This window comes from Scomber japonicus, chromosome 23 (genome assembly GCF_027409825.1).
Source record: "Scomber japonicus isolate fScoJap1 chromosome 23, fScoJap1.pri, whole genome shotgun sequence".
NCBI classification, from domain to species: Eukaryota; Metazoa; Chordata; class Actinopteri; order Scombriformes; family Scombridae; genus Scomber; species Scomber japonicus.
Genome location: NC_070600.1, coordinates 19666424 through 19689818, shown reverse-complemented (window position 1 = coordinate 19689818; position 23395 = coordinate 19666424). Strand labels below are relative to the sequence as shown.

Here is a 23395-nt window from a genome sequence, read left to right as displayed (position 1 = left end):
GGGCCGTCGCTGGGGACAGGGAGGAGGTTTTGACTGGGAGAGGAGGAGGAGGAGGAGGGATGGGTGATGGGAGAGAAGTTGTCGGGCGAATGTCGTCCTCTGCTGGTGGAACTCTTTACAGCAGGGTCTCTCTATAAATATAAATACACAAAGCAAAAACAAACCACTGCTTGATGAGATTCCCTCCCACAAAACCCACTTGTTGAACACATTTGTGGTGGTAAGGATGAAATTAAAGTTTAATATTGTTTAATAAAGTTTCAAACATTCACTTTAAAGGATCAGTTCACCAACATTTCTCACTCGCATACCTGTAGTGGTTCAGTATATTGCTGTGCAGATAGTTTTGGTTTTGACACATCTGTCTCCAACGTGAATGTAATTTAACCAGCGGTGCTCACAAAGATGCTGAAATATGTGTGTGTGTCATTTTCTGGCCCCAGTCATATTATGATAAGATGATAGACGAACATTAAAATAATATGAAAATCTAGCCTGCTGGATATAAAAATGTGCATTAGAAGGACAGACCCTTGAAGAGAAAACTGAACATTGCACCATTTGAGGGAATTTTAGGGCAGGCTGTCTTGATTTCTATTTTATAAATTACATTTCATTTTTTAGAATCTTATCAATTCATCTGTATGTATTTGTGTTAATGTTTCATTCTTGTAATACCCTACGTCTTGTTATTGCATTTGATTTTTCCTCCCATTGGAAAGCACTTTGAGCCTCTGGCTTTAAGGATGGAATCTAAATCCAGATGATTTTAAATAATTTATGTATTTCTTGTCTTTTTTTTAATGCTAGTTGAATCACCAGTGCAGTCAGATTTTGACAGTCCTGGAAAAGATGGGGATTTAGTATCTAGCTCAAGGATACTGAATCCTGTTTCTCAGGTTGGAGGAAAGCCTCACAAGTAAGCAGATTTTCTCTGTAAGCTTTCCAAACTTTTTATAATGTTACGAGATGTGTGAGTTAATTTTCCACTTCATTGTCTTTAAGGAAGTTCCTAAATTGAAAAAAGCGTGGAACTTACAATGAAGGTGAGCTGCATCATAAGAACACCTACGTACAGTGGGAAAATTACGTCAAATGTGAGTGTGATTAGCAGCTGAAGAGTGACAATGCCGCTGTGTCTTTGTCATAAGCAGCCATACAGACAGTCTGGTGTTGTGTGTAGTGGATCAGTGAATGTCAGTCAATCAGAGTTTTCATTATGTCTCCTTTTGTTCTTCCACCTACAGCACACTGTAAGTTCTGCCAGTGACGGCTGGGTAAACACAGACCTGAGGACAGCTCAAAAGGCAAACACGTACGGTGGGAGTTGAAATACACCTGATGAATGACTCGGCCTGCAGCGCTTCAATGTTTGGGTCTCTACTGAACAACAAATCCTAGTACAGCAGCTAATAAGATTAAGCTTCACACGTAACATATGTCTGAGTATAAATATGTACCGAATATAATATGTAGTGGAAGTTTAATGCTCCCCAGTGCCTTAATAAATGCTGCTTAAGTTCTGTTCCACATTAACATAATCTCTATTGACATGGGGATTTTTAATTGCACAGATGATTGAATTGCATTCATGAAAATAATGTTTCATGTGAGTCAAAGCAAGTAGTAATTAAAAGTAAATAGATAATAAAAGTTTTGTAACTATGCATAGTAGACTGTCTTTGTCTCCACAGGCTCATGCGTAGGAGGGACGTTGTTGAAGAAGTAAAACAAAGTGGGGCATTCAGCCTAGCTTAAAAAAACAAGGACAAATTTCATTAGTGAAATTATGAATAGCCTCCAAAACTACAGATTTGAAGACAGAGAGCAGCTGATTGTGCAAAAGCTACGACGGGCCTCAGTGATGAGCAGCAGACACTGTGGTGTGTCTGCAAGGAAACAGTCTCTGGCTAAGCATGCTTTTCACATGCACTGCAATGCACATTGCCTTAATTTGGTAATTGTGCCCAGACTAAAAGCAGTGCCAGAGGCCTCATGCTTTTTTTCCCTTTATTACAGCACCTATATACATTTCTATCTGGACTCTATGTACACCGGAGAAGGCAGGACATACAGCGTGCAATGTTGCAGAGCTGCCAAATCTCAGTAATGTTAGATGGGCCTGCATGTTAAATCCTGTCAAAACCTTATCGACTGGCTTCCAGCTGTTCTGTGTGCCCCCCAGATGTGTAGATGCACAAAGACTTTGTGGGCAGAAAGACCTAAACTTCATTGGCCTTCTGTCTTTTCGGAGGATACTGGGAGACACAAAGTTTCTGTGTGAATTGCTGCAATTTTCATCATTGAATTTAGTGAGTGATTGACCTCACTGAGAAACTACAGGATACATTTGTGTACTGCACAGATGAAGTATTTCGGGGGTGCTTTGGACAGAAGTGCTGGACATTGATCAACATTAGCACTGAGAGGGTTTCCAAAAGGCAGCCAAACACTAACTCTGCTCTTCATGGATCTGTTGTCACATCCACAATTGATCAGGAAAACAGTGATCAAGATAGTCACTGTACCACTGTTTTCTATCCCATCTTAGACACTGTGCATGCTGAGCTAGAGAGTTGTGTCTCCAAACCAATTATGATAACAGGAAAGGGATTCAAGCACTCAATCCCAAAAGCAACAGCTTTTTGGAGGAGACTCCTCTGTTTTTGTTGGGAACCATTTACAACACAAACCTGGATGATTTTAAGCATGAGCTACATCAAGCCAAGCAGATCTTGGAAAGGAAAGCTGCTGAAATGAAGAATCAAACCAGTTTGCTTGAGTTCACTGTGTTCCTGGAGCAGTGAGGTCTTCTCTGAACTGTTCAGATTATGAATAAATTGCCATGGTCCCACCTCTAAGCACAGCTGCCTGTGAGTGCAGCTTTTCTGCATTGAAACTGATAAACCATGAACAATGAAAGAATGAGTGACCTCGGGGTGCTAAGTGTGGCGCCAAGGCTTTGGATATGGATGAGTTCATAAGGTTGTGTAGTAGCTGACATGAAAATTGCAAAAATACAGAGGTTTTGAAGTGTCTGTACCTCTAAATGCTGAGAACTGATTGACTACTTATTCTGCTTTATTACACAAAAAACTAAGATGTTTACTGTACAGAGCTGATCTGTATTGTTGTTACTGTTCAATTAAAATGATTCTTTATTAAAAATAATAGCAATAAATAATATATATTGCAGTATGCCTATCTGTGATAATCGACAGTGCTGTAAGCTGTCAAATCCAGTCAGGTCATACAGTCAGTCAGTCAGTCCAAAAATGAGAAAAAAAAAGAAGAAAAAAAAAGTCAGTCACCCCCCTTCTACAGTGTGGAGTTGTACAGCTGGATGGAGAGCTGAAATATTATGCTGATAATGCTCAAAATGTACTTAGATTTAAACTAAAAATCATAAAAAGCATTAAGAACATTTTTTCTTTCTAAACTAGTCTAAAGCCATCCGTTGCTCCACATATGGGCATTGTGGTGGTAAATGACATGAGATGCTGTTATTTTTCACACACACCAGGTGACATGAGGACACAGGAGCCTTTGGGACTGTTTCACCCACGCTGGGCTCAGCGGAGGAGCCGTTAGCCACACATGAACGCTCACCTGAAACCGTCCTCCGCAGACTCTGGGTGACACAGAGAAAGTCTGAGTGACAGCTGAAAGTGACCATGGCTGCAGGGAGGAAACACTTTTTGTGTTTGGCCAGAGAGCCGGTGAGGGCGGTGACCCAGGTCTCCCTGCTGGACGAGATCATCAGCCTTGAGGGTGGGGAGGGAGGGTCTGGATCACTCTCTCTTCAGATCATCAATACGCCCCCCCAACCAGCCACCACAACCTTAACATGTCTACCCCCCCTCCACCCCTCCCCAGTTAGGAACCTCAGCTCCTCTCCTCCTTAAAACAAACCCACTGATCTAATCTCCTTTTTAAGATGTTGTGTAAGAAACTAACAAGATTACTGAGTGTCCACCTGCATGTGTTACACACTCTGCAAAGGTGATGAAACAGCTGTCAAGACGCAAGCTCAATGCAAAAAATATTAGTTTTTTTTTTCTCTTTTCCTGAGGAGCACATCTATTGAGTATCCACTATTGATTTCTCTAATTAAATCTAAAGCAGAGGGCATCAACAAAGAGAAGCAGATGGGGAATTTGAAGCCTTGAGACATGTGAAATGTGGATTGTGCAACAGGCTGTAGGTCAGTATCAAGAGGAAACTGTTCTTTCATATTATGGCACCATTCTCCTCTTAATATTCTGGGCCAAACTCAAAGTCTCTCCCTGGATGACATGTTGATCCTGGGAGAGTTCCTGTCAGGGCCACGTGTAGTGGGGACACTGCCCAGGGAAGGGGGTGACTTTCCTGGGTGTAAAATGCAATTATCCAGCAGGAGAGCGTGTCTGAGCGTGTCTGTTAAGAGTGGCGGGCGGACGGCTGCCCGTTCCCAGCGTGCGACAAGGGGGTTAAGAACCACAGAAAGGCCTCCATTATGCCGAGTGAGAACGGCCCATGTGGCTGGCTGCACGGCCCCCACTCTCTTTCACTCCCCTTTACAACAGCACTGCCGAAAGCCTCAAAGTTTCATTCTCTTTTTTTTTCTGCTCCCATTCCTTTTCTTCCTGCTCCCTCCTCCCTTTTCTTGCTCTCCTACTCTCTCAGAAAAGAGTCTCCACAATGCTGCTGGAAGGCTGGAGTGGATTCTTCAGCACCCCTGTGGACAGCGCACATGTGGACAACATTCACAGGATGTCTGTCAACTAGTCCATTAATCAACGACATCTCATGAAAGCACAATTAGGAACCTCACATCTCTATAATAGATTATCATCTCTAAGCACCCCTGCTACTCCTTCTGTACAGCAATGCTCTGTGCTGAAGTTTCCCTCATCCAACTGCACTTTTTCACCACAGCACTTGTAGAAAAAGCCGTTACATAATCATGACAAAACAAAAAAAAAAAGACGATTTTTTCTTTTTCTTTTTAATAGCGAGGGCAGCTGCATCGTGTAAAAGAGCTCATTCCTTGCAGTTTGAACCCATCGGTCAGTAAAACTGACTCGCATCTGGCTAATCATTAGTGTGAGAATGGATCTTCAGTGTGTGAATAAGACTGAGGCCCTATGGAGCGAGCCATTGTGGACGCACACTGCACCACTTCTCGTGATAAATGAGCAATTGTCTCCATCACCATTAATGACAGTAAATGACGCAGTAGGGAGCTCTCCACTGTACAATATGAAGAGGACACTGAGGAACCCTGGGAGTTTTATGTGACATCATGCACACGTCTCGTACGGGTTCATCTGCAAATTGCTGACAACCAGACAGTGGCCCATTATGAAGTTTCATTGGCAGAAAAACACGGATGCTATGTTTATGTGTGAGCAACGTGTGCAGAATTTCAAATATCCAAAGTTGTCCAACATGACTGTCCACGCAATTAAAAACATAATTTTTCCTTTGATCCCAAACAGCTTTTAAATACAAGAAATAAACTTCTTTTAAAAACATGATTTCAAAAACTAAAACAGGATAAGTAAAGTGAAAATGTTTTAAATTACTTTTTGCACAGAGGGAGTCTCCGGATTTTGCCCCCTATCACTTATATTGTAAGTGAATTATGAAGGGATCCTCTAATGGTCAATATGAACAGGAGGAATGATTACAGCATGAAAAGCATAATTTGGGCACCTGACTGTTGTTTTAGGACAGACTTGAAAAAAGGATAAAATATACTGTCATGAATTCTTTTCAATAACTGATAAGTGATAAATAATTATTGAAAATGTGGAAATTTTAATCCAATTTTGATCCAGACTGAAATATCACAACAACTATTGGATGGATTACCAGGAAACTATGTACAAATATTCATGTCCCCCACAAAATAAAGCTTGTTCTGATGTTCCCTCTATAGTGCCACCATGAGGTTGACATTTGTGTTTCAGAGTGAAAATATCTTGACAACTGTTGGATGGGTTAGGATGCAGTTTGCTGCACACATTCATGTTGTTTTAATGAACTCTGCTGACTTTCCATCTCACGCCATCATCAGCTCCACATGTCTTTAAAAATATACTTTGTTTTTATCTATCTTACACTTTTTTTTCAGAGAGCTTCACAGAGCTGTTGGTGCCTTGTTACTGTGTTTTCTCTGCATGCTCGTAGCGCTCTCTAAACATTACCTGACCTACACTGCCCTCATGTGGCACCTGTTGTTCCTGTCGGTTTCAGGTGTGATGATGGGAGCAGGTTTAGTGTTTTGTTCCAAACACTCTAAGCACTTCAATAAAAGACTAAAGGTGTTATTTTTAATATTTTTCTTCCTTTTAATTCATTCTTTTATTCCTTCCATTTTAATTTTAAAGACTCCAGGAGCAATCATCAACCTAAGAGGAAAATCTTAACAAGTTCTCATGTCATTCATTGTTTGTCTATTATATTGTGTATCCTATAAACCAGCTGAATGAGTGTTATTACCTGTAAAACAAAGATTTCTCAGCAGTCAGGGGTTGCATGTATAACTCGTCCTTTGATCCTTCATGAGAGTACAGACAGGTAGTGAAGTAGCCAGTGACAGCATCTCCTGAGCCATGTTTGCCATCTCCATGACAGTCATCCTGTTTTTTCCTGAAAAGAGGAATTCAAAAAGTTGCTTAACTTTCATTTTTTTAAAGTTTAAACCCAAATACAATAATTTGGTTGTGTAGTTTTGTAAAGATTCCCTTTAGGTGTTTTATGTTCCTGGCTGTAAAATGGGACTCAATTAAATGTTGGCCTTTAATTGTTGACTCTGCATCTGATGTATGTAACAACTACACTTTAACTTTTGAATGGCTACCTAGATTACCTGAACTGTTAACAGAAAACATACAAATAAAAATATGATTTCACTGAGGCAAGGTAGGTTTTAGGCTACACTGCTAATTAAACAAGGCTAATGTAATTAAAGAAAAACAGAGAAACCAGGTGAGAATTTTCTTCTGCAGGAGGAAGAGACTGACTGAGAATCTGGAGCCACTTTGGCCATCATTTTAGAGGATTTTGGCCTCACCTTATGTTACAAAATGGGTATATTTGCAGCTTAGAAGATCAAAGTGCTTTTGGTGGTTTCATAATCTTCTCAAGGTTCCCTGCATTGAATGTGCACACCAAGGGGCCAAAGTTAGAAAATGGTTTAGAATCAAGAATCACAGGTAAAATAAGTCCTGATAAATCATAGCATACGGTGCATTTATGAGTTTGAATAGATTTAGATCAGATTTTATATCTATTTATTCAGTTGTCTGTCTTGCCCAATAGTAAAGTTCATCCCATGTCAATCACAGAGATGTTGTGTCTTTGCATTATTTCTGTGAATTTCAGGATTTTAATATATTTGATTACACAGAAATTATATGAGGTGACTTTTTTAAGGCAGATTCTGATATTTATAACACTCAGTATCTTTAAAGGTATGCAATGAAGGACTTGCATTTGTAAACAAAGTATTTCAAGTTGGCACCTCCTCCCCAGCTCAATCAGAGTGAGCTGAGAGCAGAGAGCAGAGTGAGAAAGAGAGAGGGAAGCGGTGGTCAAGTGAGCTAGAGAGTGAATGAAGACAGCTGTTACATTCAATAGCACAAATAAACACACCCACGCCTCTGTGCAACGCTGCAGGAAGATGCCGCATTGCTGGATTTTACATGATTGCAGAACTTCATCCTGTCCACTGTGGCCTCTCCTCTGCTCTGTGTGTGTGTGTAGCTCGGCCCGCCCTCGGTCAAGCAGACACACAGACCTGCTGCTCTTCATACATCCATGACACAGAGACAGAGAGCAGAGCGGAGCAGAGGAGAGGAGAGTGATGTAACTTGGTCGCTGTGCTTTGAGTCCCAACCTCACATCCTGCATGCTGTTATTGGCTGGTGGCTACACACCCACTGCCTAAAAGTTGATGCACAGAACACAACAAAATAATTAGAACATACAGGAAGAGAGCAGAGTGTCTGCAGATAAAGTATCTTGAGCTCACCATGATGTCTGAATGACCATCTTCTGCATTTCAGTTTGTGTTTCTGTGTGGAAATGACAGTTGAGTTAGTTGGCTATATTTTGACCTCATTATAAGGACATTGCTGCTTTACTTGCACGTTGTCACCGTTATGTTGTGTCTGACCCTAACGCTCAATGCAACGAGGAGACATTATGCATATATGGGTTCACAATCCGAACATTTTTTGGTGTATTACTTTATCATTATTAAGGCAAAATAACTCAATCTGTGCCCATCGACATTATAATGAAAAGACTATATAGGCTTAATGTTAGTTTGCATCCAGCGTGTTGCGTGGACTTCATTACATCTGCTGCACCGCTGTTACCACAATTATGAAATGCTGTGTCTGACTGGCTGTGGCTGTGTGAATGATTACTCATGCATACTCATTACTACATACCTTCAGATATCCATAACTCAATCCCTAATCTCAATCTCTTTTCTTATATTTCTATTATCAACGTTGAATTAAATGTTATGGGTTTTATTCATCTGGGACCTGCATCTATCCTAAAAGTCATCTATCTAAAAGCTCCCATAAAAGTCATCGAACCGTGGCTTGGAAATCATGTTGCAGCAGCTACATAATCTGACTTCTGTTTTTTTTCATGAAATGCCAAATATGTTTACAATTAACGACTGATTAAACGTATAAAAGCGTGTGTTTTGCATTGTGCTCTTTTGTTACCTGTTCCCAGGTCAGCCAGTCCGCAACAATGCGCGCGCGCCCACGCACACGCGGGCCTCTTGGCACCAGCAGCAGTTATGATAATTCAAAAAACTTTGACTTTAAAGCCCCCAGTTCCCAGGGGACAGCGTCAACAACGCGGCGGACAACAAGAACCACATGTGCCATTGTAATTCTGTTTCACAACAACCGTCCCGTGACATACCGATGCAGAGGGGGGTGTGGTGTCACGTGGCCCTCCGTTAAAAAGGAGAGGTGCCTCAGACCGACTCCACTGAAGCTTCCAGCTGAGCATCAAGCAAAGAAAACACTGTTCACCTGAAGAGCAGAGGATGGACGCAGCCTATAAGAAAATCAATGGAACCTATCCAGATGCAGATGCAGAAGACCAAGGCACAGGGGTATCTGATTTTATTAACATGTTTAACATATATGCTAATGACTTTAAAAGTGCATTGCATTTAGTTATAGTAGCACTTTTTTTAATTCCCAGAAGCAAATGCATTAATTTATCCTTTTTTCCTGTTCCTTTGTCAAGATATGGTTACTTTAAGATGAAGTAAAGGAAGTTATTGCATATACAGTACCAGTCAAAAGTTTGGACACACTTTTCCATTCACTTGAAAGAGAAAGTGTGTCCAAACTTTTGACTGGTACTGTAATGTTTAATCCTATTCAAATCAGCCTTTTAAAAAAATGCAACAACAGTGAAACAGTCAGTCATAACTGGAATATTCCAGGAACAATAGGAGACAAAGATGGGATTTGCAAAAGGTCCCTCAGTGAATAGAGTTTTTAAAAAAGAAGAAAAAAATGCTGATGTTACTGAAAGTTGGACAATAGCTAATAGTATACCTGGTTAATATGATCATATCTTTCCAAATCTTCTCTAAATGCATTTCAAACTTTTTACATACAATACTTTGGGTGAAAAATTCCTGTACATACAACCTTTTACTCCCAAAACCACAGTGGTTTTACAAAGACATTCTTGCATATTTATTCTATGTTTATGTTCAGTGGAAGAAAATCAGATGAAGGTCTCTTAGAATCTGGACCGTCCAGGCATTTCCTCATATTCAGCTTTTTTCTAACGCACCTGCAGAGGAAATACTGGATGTATTTTTGTCATTTTTTCCTCTTCTGTTTGTTAAAAAGTCTTGGTGTTGTGGAGCATGGCAGTATAACGACAGGGGTCAGAGATGAAAGGTTACAAGTGTGAAGCCTTAAGATCAGAGAGTCATGGTTTCAACTAGATTACATGCTTATTTTTTCTTCCACGTACATATGGCTGTGCTTCAACACTCATCAAACAGAAATATAAAGAGCTGATATCAGGGATCAATGATTATGTACATCTGTATATCTCACTGTGTTGTTTTGAAGCTCAGTATGGCTTTGTTAGAGTTATGATGTCAGATTTATGGTTAAAAGCACATGTTTTTCATCTGTGATCATAAGAAGATCAAGATGAAGCCTGTAAAAATGTCAGTTTTATTTCAAGAAGTAACAACATATAATATCAGTCCTACTCTGACTTCTGCAATACCAGTAATATTAGCTGCTCCCCTGATAAATCTATCCAAATCACAAACTTCATAAATTTGTGCACAATATTCTATATACTGATGCAGCGAGTCGTGTCCTGACTGAATTGTTCCTTTCCAGCAGAGGAGAAGGGGCTCAATGTACCTGGAGGAGGAGACCAACAAGAAATCTGAAGTTATCTCATGCATCTTCTCGCTGAAAGAAGAAGTTGGAGCTTTAGCCAAGGCCCTGCGGCTCTTTGAGGTAAATTCATTTTCTCCATTGGCACGCATACATATTACTCCTTCGAGGTGCTCACAAGATAAGACCCTTCAATATTTGTCAAATATACAATAAAACTGGCACCATTAAGAAGAGCTACTCCTCCTCTCAGACTCATTACAGTAAAACCTGGTCTGGTTTGGTTCCAGGGTGCTGAGGGTGAAATTACTAGGTGTTACTGCAGTTAACAGTCAACCAGAGGACAGAGGAATGCTCATTTACTGCTTAGGTTGTTTGGCCTACTTAGGGCAAAACTAATCTCTCCATGGTGTGTAGTTAAAGCTCACTCTTCACGTGTTTAAGAATGACTTTACACCGATTGATCTCCATTGTTTTTAAAGGACGATTGTATAGTGATTAAGAATTACTGGAATCCACGATCCAAGATAATTTATGTTGGATTTGTTTTATCCGCAAAAATGTTCAAGCTCAAAAAAAGTTTTGTTAAAAAAAAGGGAAAGCCTCAAGTTTCTTCATTACATTTTGGTTAGTACATTGCACACATGCACATTGGACCGTGACTGACTCCAAACTAGCTGTGATGTCATAAAATGCAGCTTAAAATCAGGTTTAAGGTGAGCACAAAAAAATCTTTTCACTTTTAGAAGATGAATGTGAAAACAGTCTTCTAGTGTCATACTTGGCAAAGTGAAGCTCAAACATCCAAGTAAAGTAACAATAAGAAATGTCATGTGGGATTTAAAAGAGTTTAAAAAAGGTTGCATGTAGGAAAAAAATCTGTCCAATCTGATCCCAACAGACTTGACCATCATGCTTTTTCAGGTCATTAACATTCATAAAGTTACTGATTAACATTTAACAAAACAAGCTACACGAAAAGAGAATGTAAATACGTTTTCTTGAGATAATAATATATTACAGTATTTGGTACGTCGTTTAAAATAACCAACAGTTTACGTCAGCGAAAAGCACATATAAGATTATCTGTAGTTGTTGTGTTCTAGTTCTTCTCCCTTTAGAGATAGAAATTAAACAAACTGAGCTTATCTCACATGTTTGTGTGTCGGCCATGTGCAAACAAGACAGGTGGCTCTTTGATCCACAAACCCTCCTCCACTGTTCCTACATTAATGAAATAGTCAAACACTGGACTGAATGTGACTCAGACTGCATGAAAATGATCCTCCGTCCTACTGATAGTGAACTGATCGACCACTGCTAGTTTCCAGATTTAGATAAGGACTACGTGCACTCACTCACGTAATGTGCTTCTGTCCAATTTTGAGACATCTGTATTGTACTTGAGTGACTGTACACTATTTTCTATTTTCTAATTTCTTAACTCCACAACAGTTATTGGGTACTTTGAAAATGTGACTTTTAACATATGATCTGTTAATATATTACAATAGACTAAGCTGGATCCTACGTTTCCTATAATGCAAATCAATAGTATTGTGTATTAAAGGGCCAGTGTGTAAGATTCATATATAAATACCTGAAAATTAGAGTTGCTGTGTTTTTGTTATCTTAGAATGAGCCCTTTATATCTACATAGCACGGATGTATTATAAGAGCTGGAAAGGGCTGCCGCATAGTCTTGCAGCCAGTTTTTCCTGGTGGCCACTCGCAGTATTGCAGCGAGACCATCATTATAAAAGAGACATCTGTAAAACTGTTGACAGGACACCTCAAACAGCAGACAAGGCCAATTATGACTTTCTATTATACATTTTTGATCCATGAAGTTTTATATTTGTAAAATTTGTATATTTGTATATTTTTTTGCCAAAAAGAGGAGGGGCATGGAGGGGTATTCAGTTGGTTGCAATCTACAAGCTCACCACCAGATGCCACTAAATAGGAAGCACTTACATTTTTGATACCTAATCGCATTCAGTAGAGTTTCATTGATAAAACTTTGATAATTTTACTCAAGCATAATTTCAAATGCAGGATTTATAGTTATAGAGTTATAGAGTTTTTTTTCAATGTTTGCTGTATCTTTGCTATAATTGAGTGAAGGATATAGAAACAAAAGAAGGTCATTGGGCCATTTTTTTTCCCTCTTATCTATCGAACCACCTGTGTGTACGTGACTGAATGAATGCTCGAAGTAAACACTGATTGGCAGCACCTTCACTGTTTGATCTTCAACATCGATATCAAGGTTCGAGTTTGGTCTTCTCGCAAACAAGAGTATCCCTCACGAGTATTTGCTGGAAACAGTCCAAAAAACATGCATAACATCCCAAAACGCAAGATGTTTTTGGTTAAAGAAAAACTTTTTGTCAAGAGAATTCTTTTCTAGGGGGGGGGGGCTGTGGGTAAGTTGACTCTGTTGAGTAGCAAATCTGTGCCAAATGCTGCTCTGCAAATGTAGCAGTAAACATCAGGACACTCTTTGAACCTATGAGCTTGCATTTCTCCGATCCTCCCCTGCTCCACCCCCTCTCCCTCTTTCTCTCCTCTTTCCAGCTTGTCTGTAAAACAGGCCAAATGACCCCCAAACCATTGACACACCCCGCTCTCTTTGACTGCAGTGTAACATGTTGATTACCCCCAGACTACATCAATGCTCACGTTCTTGAAAAACACAACTGTAAAAAGAACACGCTGCACTTCTTCCTCATTTTTTCTTGACAAATTAAAAACGACTGCTTGGTGGGGCCATGTGCTAACGTTTAACCGAGCATCCGCGGCATCTATCACATGCTCATTTTCATCCCGTGTGAGTGTCTAATCTCCATATTTCATTCTGAAAGTCGGTTATGAGACCGACCACATTGTTTATCCGCTTGAGACTCCAGTGCATGTGACATAGCAGCATGGTTTTCATGTGACAAGTCAGATCCAAGGGACAACCTGACCTTGCACCTCTGTCAGGGCACCAAGGGGGCTGTATCACCTGCCATAAAGCAGAGGGAGATCTCGGAGGGGTACAGAAATCTGATAAAAAATGACCCCTGCATCCAGCTGCTTTAGGATTTAGTCATGACTATGTTAAGCTGGACTAGGTCACCTATACAACACATGCAGAAATATTTCTCTTTGTTTTGAGGCTCACATATTTGGCTTTAAAACTGACCAAATGACCTGATATTTATCTTAGTAGACTGTACTAATGTGCTTAGATTAAAGGTTTATAATTCTGTAGCTTAGTCCTTTGGTTTATTGTTGCTTAATGCAGTACACAAAGAAATATGAAGGGGGCATCGTCCTCATATTGAAATGCACCACAAGGATAGAAATCTCTGTATCTAGACCAGATCTTGTACTTTGTGTGAGTTTAAGATTAAGTGTCCTATACACATTATATATTCATTGTAGGCCATAAGTCATTTTTTGTATCTAGACTACTTTTTGATTAGTGTAGATTTAAAAGGAAGATCAACAATGTGTAATAGCCTTTATGTTGACTCGCTTTATGAGCGTCCCATATACATAATACATTCAGTGTAGGCTGTACAATTGGTTTTCTTCCAAATATATCATACACTTGAATTTATGGGGAATAATTATGTCAACCTTGACACATTCAAAGCGAGCTAAAGTAAAATTTGCTGACAGTGACAACAGCAGGACACAGAAAAAGCAGGGGGCCATTCAATCATTCATCTTTTCAAATGCTAATCTGGACTGGCTCCAGGTAAACTCATTTCTGTAGTAACTCCTGGGGGATACAGGCCAGCATAGCCCTTTAAAAAATCTGTGATGGACAGAATAGGATCCAGATGGGAGAAAACGGGAGGCCCCTACTCACGCCTCCTCTTTACTGGGCCTATAGTAAAGAGAGAACAACATACTCCCACTCCCTCCCCAAAGTTACATAAACAAAAACACATTTCTTTTAACCTAATTGCCACTTAAAGATAGCCTTGCCTTCCAGAGCCAAAAAAAAGGGAATTTGGAAACATCTCAAGCATCTTGTGTTCATGCCGCAGAATAAGACATGCCTAAATGCTGGTGGGAAGATATATTTGACAATGTTGTGCTAAACCTCTTCAGTGTAACCTGAATGCGTTTACTATGCAAGTTTGGTTGGCTGGCACATTGTCAGTTTGCAGTGAGAGAGTTCAAGGTTGCTCTGACCCCGAGATCACAGTGGACTCTCTCAAAGTCTGATAAATAGCCATCGATTTAGTGACCACACACCTCCATCTAGTGGTCAAACAAAGGCAGTGCAGCAGCCTCTTACAGTAAACACACTGTTCTGTTCACTATCTGTTGTTTACCAAAGAAATGTTTATCTTTTATGCCATTTTTAAACAGAATAGATTTCTTTTCTTTGATATGAACAAGCTAAATAACTAAAAAAAGCTAAATAACAGCATCAAGCTCTTTAGAAACATCAACAAATATGAACTCAGGTCTCACCGAAAGCCGTTTGTTTCTGTAAACTGCAGGACAAGGGCATCAACCTGACGCACATTGAGTCCCGCCCGGCGCGGATGAAAGACCAATACGAGTTCTTCATCAGCGTGGACTCCAGCTGCTCCCAGGCCTTGGATGAGGTCATCGACGGCCTGCGCACAGAAATCAGCGGCCACGTGCATGAACTGTCACGCAACAAACAGAAGGACACAGGTGAGTGAGTGTGTGCACAAGTGTAGCAAAGAGGATGTCCAGTGGATGTCCAACAGCAAAACCATGACTCCTCAACATGATAAAAAATGTGTATAAATGTTGATAAGACATATGATGTGAAAGTTTACAACTGGATACTTCTGACCATGTGTGGTTTCAAATGTCAAAACTGTTTATTTCTTCCTGATGAGACTGAGAATAGGCTGATCTTACAGGTTTTATCACTATATGCAGAAATCAAACAAAAACTCTTATAATAATCCATCATAATAATAATTAAGTCGACTCATATAAAAACATAGAAAACCAATGTTTCAAAGTGCTTTACACACAAGAAACTACTACTATTAGATTTGATTAATCAATCAATTTATAATTTTTTTTTAAAAATGCAACAACTCTCTGATTCCAACTTCTCAAATGTGAGTATTTTATGTTTTTTCAATGACCAGCCAGTCTTCAATGACAATAAGCTGATCAGAGAGAAGTGATCAACATTTTTCACCTCTTTCTGACATTTTATAGACCGAATGACTAATCAATTAATTAATCAATGAAAATTATTCGCAGCCCTAACAGGGACAAAATCAGAAGGCAGACACCAGTAAAAAACAATGTTGAAATCTGCTTTACGTAAAAAAAAAACATACTAATACTTAAGTGTAACATATGAAATGCATAAATAGTAAGTAGTTTGAAGAAGTGATTTGAAAGAAGATGATGGTTTGGTGAGTCTAAGTCCTTCCAGAGATTAGGTGGTTTTACTTTAAAGGTCGGGGACCTTCGAGTCTGAAATCCCTTGTTTTAGTTCAAAGTCTATTAGTTGCTTTCTGAACTGGTTGGAGCCTGTTGAGTCATCTCTATTTAAATCCTGTTAAAAGACCATCGTTGTAGTCCAGCCCAGACAACTTCTGCATCTACAAAACTGGTTGAAATATTAAATAAAATTCAGTACCATCTAATCCCATTTATCATATTGACCAGTAGTCAGTCACCAATTATTGTGTTGTAGTGTTGAAAGCATCCCCAAATCAATGTTATAACCCTAACACTTTTCTTTTTGTTTCATTTAATAGAATAAAATCAATACAAACATCTTTTAATGATCAAATACAAACCCCTGTGCTTGTATTTGACAATTTAAATGAAATAAAAATGAAAATATAGAATTGATGTTGCAATTTACAGATGTTTTTAGATTTTTTACTTCTACATTATTGAAGTTTTGGTGTCAGATGTCTTCAAATTCACAGACTTGGCCATTCATACTTGACCATTTGATGCCCTTTATGTCACTGATTTATATATATTTTTCAACAAGATACAATTGAGACTTACACATCTGAAACGGTCCATTAATCAAGCGAGTACTTTTTTTTTTTTTTTTGCCGCTTTATGAAACACACTAGCCAGACTTGGAAATGGACAGCCAGCGTCGCAGAAGAGACTGATGGCCCATCGCCCCCATCTAGACCCCTTTATTAGTTGTTTCCAGAATGACATTAGTTTAGCTACTGAGGACCAACAGGCCTGGCAGGAACAGAGACGCTCTGTGTCTCAGTCCCAGACTAACACAGGCAACGAGAACATGCCAAGGTCACGGCAGGCTGAGACAGACAGGGCCACCATGGATCCTCCTTTAACCTCGGCAAAGACACTGTGGTCTACTGGTCAGGGTCAAGTGGACTAGAGGATATTTATGGCCTGTTTTGGAGACAGCCTGTTTATAGAGGAGCCTGGCAGGGGCCTGTTGTCTTCCTGGGGCCTCAGGCTGGACCACACTGCACAAATGTAGATTAATGATCGGGCCCCAGTGTTTTTGAGTGTCATAAATCCATATGAATAAGCAGATGCCCTTTGTGTACTGTTCTGCTGAGTGTCAAAATGCCATGGCACTGGAAAAAAAATCCTATAGGCAAAATATCATCTTCACTATAACCATCAATATCAATTTGCACTAAATTATATCAGTCTAGAGTTACACAATGTTTAATGTTATTATATATAATTTATATTTTGTAAAATGTCAGAAAAGAATAAAAAAAAGTTCAGGGTAATGTCTTTAAATGTCTTTGTTTGTCAGATCAACAGCCCCAAACCCAAAAATATTCATCCTATAAAGATATAAAATTGAGAAAATGAGCAAATCGCCACATGGACTAGATAATATTTGGCATTTTCTGCTTCACAAACAACTTAAACTATTAAGTTATCATGAAAATAATAATCTTCTGTTGGTTGACTAACTGATTGGTTGACTATTCATTTAATACTTATCAAAAATATGCTGGTTAACCTAGAAACACTTTCTAACATAACCACACAACACTATCCTGAATTTCTATTCTAAATGGTCTTAGTTGTGTGTAGTATTTAAGTATGAATGTGTAATTGATTTGACCTGAATAAATACAAGTTCAATAAAAACATAAATTACTGACGCTGAATAACTGTTATTATCTTCCAGTGCCATGGTTCCCTAATGACATCCAGGACTTGGACCGCTTTGCCAACCAGATCCTCAGTTATGGCTCCGAGCTGGACGCTGATCATCCAGTAAGGACCGACTCATCCATCACTGTCTGTTTGCGACATCCTGCCTCTGTATATGTGTGTGTGTGTGTGTTTGTGTGTGAATTTGTGTGAATGCGTGTCCACTCACGCCCACACGTCTTATGAAAGACAGGCCTGCGGAGATGACAGGCCGCACTCTGCCGTCTATTCTAATGGAAACTATCTAGACACACAAATTGATGTCATTGCTTTAATTGAGCCCCTATAATTATAGATAATTGCTCCCTTTTGCCACCGCCATTAAAGCAAAATGTATTCATCATAAGCTGAAAAACACTCTACAAAGGCTTCATTTGAATATGTATTTGCGTGCTCTTATTAGAGACGGAGTGCATAATGCTGTCAAAGGCCACAGGGTTTAGCCTTAGCAGAGGATTTCCTCTCTTTGATTTAGCTGTGAGTGGCTCGGCTCCAGTCATGAGATCTAACATGGGTTGCCTTTGTGTGTGTGTGTGTGTGTCTCCAGGGTTTCACAGATCCAGTGTACAGGGCCCGCAGGAAGGAGTTTGCAGACATCGCCTACAACTACAGACAGTAAATACTCTTTAAAATGTTTCCAACTGTTTTTTTTTGTCTGTCTTTTAAGTGAGAAGAGAAGTTATGGAGGAATTATTTTTTGTATTCGAGTGTCGGATTTATTTGCTTTGCCTTGTAAAATAATTATAAACAAATAGGAACAAATTATAGGGAGCCAGTGGTGGATTTAAAGGGCCCTGGTCTTTGTGTGTATAATTGAGAAGTATTATTCACAGGCACTACAAAGAGCACCAAGCAGAGTAAAATGCCCACTGAGCTGTCTCGCATTTACATACTGTAGCTGTCGAATATTGTGTTACTGACAAATAATGAAGTGTTGATGTGCTGGTGCAGTCAGTCATCATGGAAAATAGACTAATAAATAAATAAAATACTCAACCAACCATGTTCATTACTCTTTGGAGTTCAGGAAATTACATTATTTCATTAGTAGTGAAGTGTAGAAGCAAAATAACGTATTGTGGCAACTTTTACAGTATGAAAAAAATATATTATAAAACGTTTAAATAATATATTTATACTATATATGGAGTACATAAGAGTTGAAATGATTGTATGAATCAAGGGAAGCAAATATATTGTTGACATGCAGACCTGTATGAAAAAGTCTGTAAGTCATAGATTTGGGAAAAATGCAGATTTTACACTGTAAAATGTTTTGGGAATAGTAAATAGTGTATAGTAAATAGTGTCTGACAGGTTTCTACCAAAAATGTGCAGTGACCTTATTAAAAATCCTCAAAGTGACACCTTCACCTTCTCCCTCATCGAAAATCCAGAATATATGAATATGCAAATATTTCTCATTTTAAAAGATTAACTGCTGGACAGAGTTGAATACTGGACCACAACTGACTCCAAACTAGTTATAATTTCACAAATAAGAAACATTTTCCTTCTTCAGCAGATGAACATTGAAAAAAGGCTTCTAGTGTCACATTCAACTGAAGGAACAAAGCCTTTAGTCATTTTGTTTTTTAAATCCATAATTAGTCAACAAGTGCTACATGCATGTTTTCAGATCTGTGAATATGCTTCTCAATTTGCTCATGTTTTTCTACATTTTCTTTTTTCTCTAAATGCTATATGTGATGTTTTCTTCATTAGCCTGTGTTTCGTCTCTTTACTCCCCACCACGCTTCACTTTTTATATGACAGTTTCTAACTATGAAACTCTTGTGTCTTTGTCCCAGTGGCCAAATCATCCCCAGAGTGGAGTACACAGAGGAAGAAAAAGCCACATGGGGCACAGTGTTCAAGGAGCTAAAGACTCTGTACCCAACTCACGCCTGCCGCGAGCACAACCGGGTCTTCCCCCTGCTGGAGAAATACTGCGGCTACAGGCAGGACAACATCCCACAGCTGGAGGATGTCTCCCGCTTCCTGCAGTGTAAGTCCTGCCTTATCACATGACATCAGGTTCAGTTAGGTCAAGTCAAGTGTGCTGCCTCGAATCTGACTCATTAAATGATCCCGTGATTTTTGAGTCATGTAGTCAGTAATTTTGGAAACCCCTTGGTGTGAATGTTGGAAGCAGGTCCTGCCCAAATGCCCTACTTCCTCTTCCTCCATCCTTCCCTCCCTCCTCTCACTGTCTGCTCTTATTCAACACAACCGATCACTCACTCCTCCTTCATCTCTCCGCCTCTCCTCTGCAGCGTGCACGGGCTTCCGGCTTCGCCCCGTGGCCGGTCTCCTCTCGTCCCGGGATTTCCTGGGTGGTCTCGCCTTCCGCGTCTTCCATTCCACACAGTACATTCGCCACAGCTCCAAGCCCACGTACACACCTGAGCCGTGAGTGTCCAGAGTCTCACCTCGATGGGATCAAAGAGGGAGAAACACTGTAAAAAATAATGTGTGCAAATATTATAGATAGAGAGATTAAGTTTTATTCCTGTTATAGGGATATCTGCCATGAGCTGCTTGGACACGTTCCTCTGTTTGCTGACCCCAGTTTTGCCCAGTTCTCACAGGTAATAAAATACCTTATCATAGCCAAAAATCTATTAAATATATAGCTTAATTCACTCATATGCTGTGTTTATATACAGTATATTTCTACTTAAACATCCTGTTACATCTAAGATCTGTTTTTGTGCTTCTGCTGCTGCAATAAAGTATCAATTAGGTGTAATCCTAATAATGTCTGCATCATCTTCTTTATCTTCTAAATAGGAAATTGGTCTTGCTTCCCTCGGTGCCCCTGATGAGTACATTGAGAAACTTGCTACTGTGAGTATTGTGGACAAAAAAGAAATATTAATATCGGATGAATTAATTAGAATTTGGCAGCTTCTAATTCTAGTAGATTGTATTGATGTAGGCTGCATTCATTTATGATTTCATAATTTAAGTCAGATGTGTTTTCCATCTAAATAAGACTGAAACAGGTGCTTCTGAACTTATTAATGTCTTTGTGTAATATGTGATATATGGGCTCCTAATAAAAGGGTCAGGTCACCCAAGTCACAAAGAACAGACCATGTCTTGTATGTCTTGTGTGCTATGAAGATGGTTTTGGTTTTGAGATACCTGTCTCTGAGATTTCTGCAGCCATCTGTGCTGTTAACAGTTTTTACTGGAAACAAATAAATATTCATGATAAAAAAACTGTTGACACCGAAGTCTGTGTATTATCCAGAGTAATGTCAGTAAATGTTAACTTTTCAATGTTATGAGCATCACTTCTACTGTATTGGCAAAGCAAAAGAAATATAAGATGGATGTTTCAAAACCAATAAAACCAAAACTATGTGCTTTTTTGTAATTTGGATGAACTGATCCTTTAAATCGTCTCAAGGATTGGGTTTCTGGATTCCAGAGGAGTCTGTTGAACAACCATAGATCCTTGCTTTTCTGTGTTTACTGACTCGTTGCCTGGGTTCGCTATATAAATCATATTTTATGAACCTCATGTCTGTCCTCAGGTCTACTGGTTCACAGTGGAGTTTGGCCTGTGTAAGCAGGGCTCAGAGATCAAAGCTTATGGAGCTGGCTTGCTTTCATCGTTTGGAGAGCTGCAGGTAAGAGGAGGAGGAGGGGTAGGGTGGGGGGGGGTGGAGGGGGAACACAACTGTTTAAGTCGTAGGCTGTAAGAAAGCAACCTGTACGTCGATTTCAGCAAACATGGACTCCCACAGCTGCAAGATAAATCATTTTCTTTTTACCTACCTCCTGCTGACTCCTCACCTCTTGTTATAACACATTCGCCTTATTGCACAACCGCAGCGGTGCAGGCAGTGGGTTAGTGGTCCACTCAGATTCGGGTTTAATGTGTCACTGGGGGAGTCGGACTGGCGGCCTCAGCTTGCCTGCCCAGCGGGAGTGTGGGTAAAGTGGTTCACTGGGTAAGTGTGGGCAGAAGGAGGATGAACAGCGGGCGCTCTCTATCCAGGTCACAAGTTACATCAGCTGCTGTCAGTGGAGGATGTGCACTCTGCCAGGTCACATCAGCAGAAAAGCCGTACCTCGAATCATGCTGCACTTCCTGTTTACTGATGACATGGCAGAAATATAGAGACTCATTGAGAAATATATATACAGTTTATTAAATATATATCATTTCTACACTGTTTTCCTCTAGTACTGCTTGACAGACGAGCCCAAGCTTCTGCCCTTCGACCCAGATAAGACCAGCCTGCAGAAATACCCCATCACAGAGTACCAGCCTGTTTACTTTGTCGCTGAGAGCTTTGAGGATGCCAAAGAGAAAGTGAGGTATGAAATGATCTCCTATTCTCCCCGCAGTGCATTTATGTAAGTTCAGGCTACATGCATAAAAACCTGTTGACCTTTAATATCTCTCTGTCTACAGGAAATTTGCAGCCACTATTCCCAGGCCTTTCACAGTGCGCTACAACCCCTACACTCAGAGTATCGAAGTGCTGGATAGCACCCAGCAGCTCAGCAACCTGGCAGACAGCATCAATAGTAAATATCACCCTAGCATCAGCTATTTTATCACCAATCAGCTATTTTTGTGCACAGAGTGGACTACAATCTACTTTTTTAGGCTACATTTGTATTACTCATTATCTAAAGCAGTGGTTCCCAGCCTTTTTGACGTCTTTAAACGAAGTACTGTGACCCACCGTGATTACTAGGTCAACAAAATTGGTTTTCCCAACAAAATTGCTTACCTGATTGTGAATGATTGGGCCATTTGTCTCTACTTTTCTAAATTGAAACTAAAAACTCTAAAGAATTTCTATGAAGCAAATGTACAATGTGATCAATCAGTCATCAGTCTATCACCTGATCCTGACATATATTGTTACTAGATGATGGTTATGTGGTAGTTGCTGTGTGTAGTGCCATAGCCAATTTCCCTTCAAGCTTAATAAGCCTGTTATTATATTTTAGAGATGCAACAATTAGAAAACACTATGAAAAACACATATATGTACACAGATTTGAGGGATTATACGTTACATTCACATCACTATATTAAGATTTCTTTTAGACTTTTATACTGATTTTTGACTTTTTTCTTTTATTTCAGGTGAAATGGGGAAACTGTGCGAAGCCCTGCGGAAGCTGGAGTGACGTAGTGTCTGAGAGAGACTCTCTTCTCGTCTTCACTGAAACTGTCCTTCATTTATTAAGCTGCTGGTTTGTTGCACTTGTGCTTAGCATGCTTGCAAATTAGCTTTCTTTATTTTAAAATGAATATGCAAGTCAAATAATGACAATATTACTGTAATCTGATTAGTATGAAACATTGTCTGTGTATTTTAGTGGAGTGTAGCTTGTTACTTATGGAAGATAATAAGGAGTTTGTGGCTGTCAACAGCCAAAAATGTTACTGTCAATATTTGTTATTAAAAAATATGCTTTTTTCAAAACGAGGGTTTTGTCGATCAACATCTCCTCAGTGATTTTAGTGAATTTAAAACCCAATATGTGAACATGGAATTTTGCTTCTTAATATTATGCATAACTTTTTTTTTTCTTTTTTTCTATGCATTTTAAACCATTGAGAGATAATTTTTGTCTCTATAGCTTCATTTTGCTTGGCTAAATTAAATATTTTGCATATGCATGAAATGTTTTAATAAAACAAATATATACAAAGTTCCCATTGTGGACTCATGTCTGTATTTCTGTTGTTCTTTTTTTAATCTCTCTTGATAATTACTGATTACATATCTATGAATATTATACAGAATTAGTCCTGAAAGAATGAATGAATGGAA

At 39.4% G+C, this 23395-nt stretch overlaps 1 protein-coding gene across 2 annotated transcripts; it reads left to right on the top strand.

Moving 5' to 3' along the window:
* The first annotated feature begins 8977 nt into the window (after window positions 1–8977).
* On the top strand, window positions 8978–23299 carry pah (phenylalanine hydroxylase). 2 transcript variants are annotated; one of them, XM_053314162.1, is made up of 13 exons: window positions 8978–9133; window positions 10401–10523; window positions 14909–15089; window positions 17557–17645; window positions 18130–18197; window positions 19394–19590; window positions 19859–19994; window positions 20104–20173; window positions 20376–20432; window positions 21128–21223; window positions 21784–21917; window positions 22015–22130; window positions 22702–23299. In XM_053314162.1, exons 1-13 carry the CDS (start codon window positions 9065–9067, stop codon window positions 22743–22745), a joined length of 1380 nt encoding a protein of 459 aa, XP_053170137.1. In that variant the 5' UTR covers window positions 8978–9064; the 3' UTR covers window positions 22746–23299. The 2 variants fall into 2 exon arrangements, with proteins under 2 accessions (XP_053170137.1, XP_053170138.1); XM_053314163.1 differs by having other exon boundaries at window positions 8990–9133; window positions 10404–10523.
* The last annotated feature ends 96 nt before the right edge of the window (window positions 23300–23395 follow it).

Excerpts from the sequence above, each read along its gene's own strand:
- pah (XM_053314162.1), top strand. The coding sequence starts at position 9,065 with ATGGACGCAGCCTATAAGAAAATCAATGGAACCTATCCAGATGCAGAT. Across the intron at positions 19,591-19,858 it reads TGTCTCCCGCTTCCTGCAGT|CGTGCACGGGCTTCCGGCTT; the intron begins GTAAGTCCTGCC and ends TCTCCTCTGCAG. Across the intron at positions 20,433-21,127 it reads ACATTGAGAAACTTGCTACT|GTCTACTGGTTCACAGTGGA; the intron begins GTGAGTATTGTG and ends GTCTGTCCTCAG.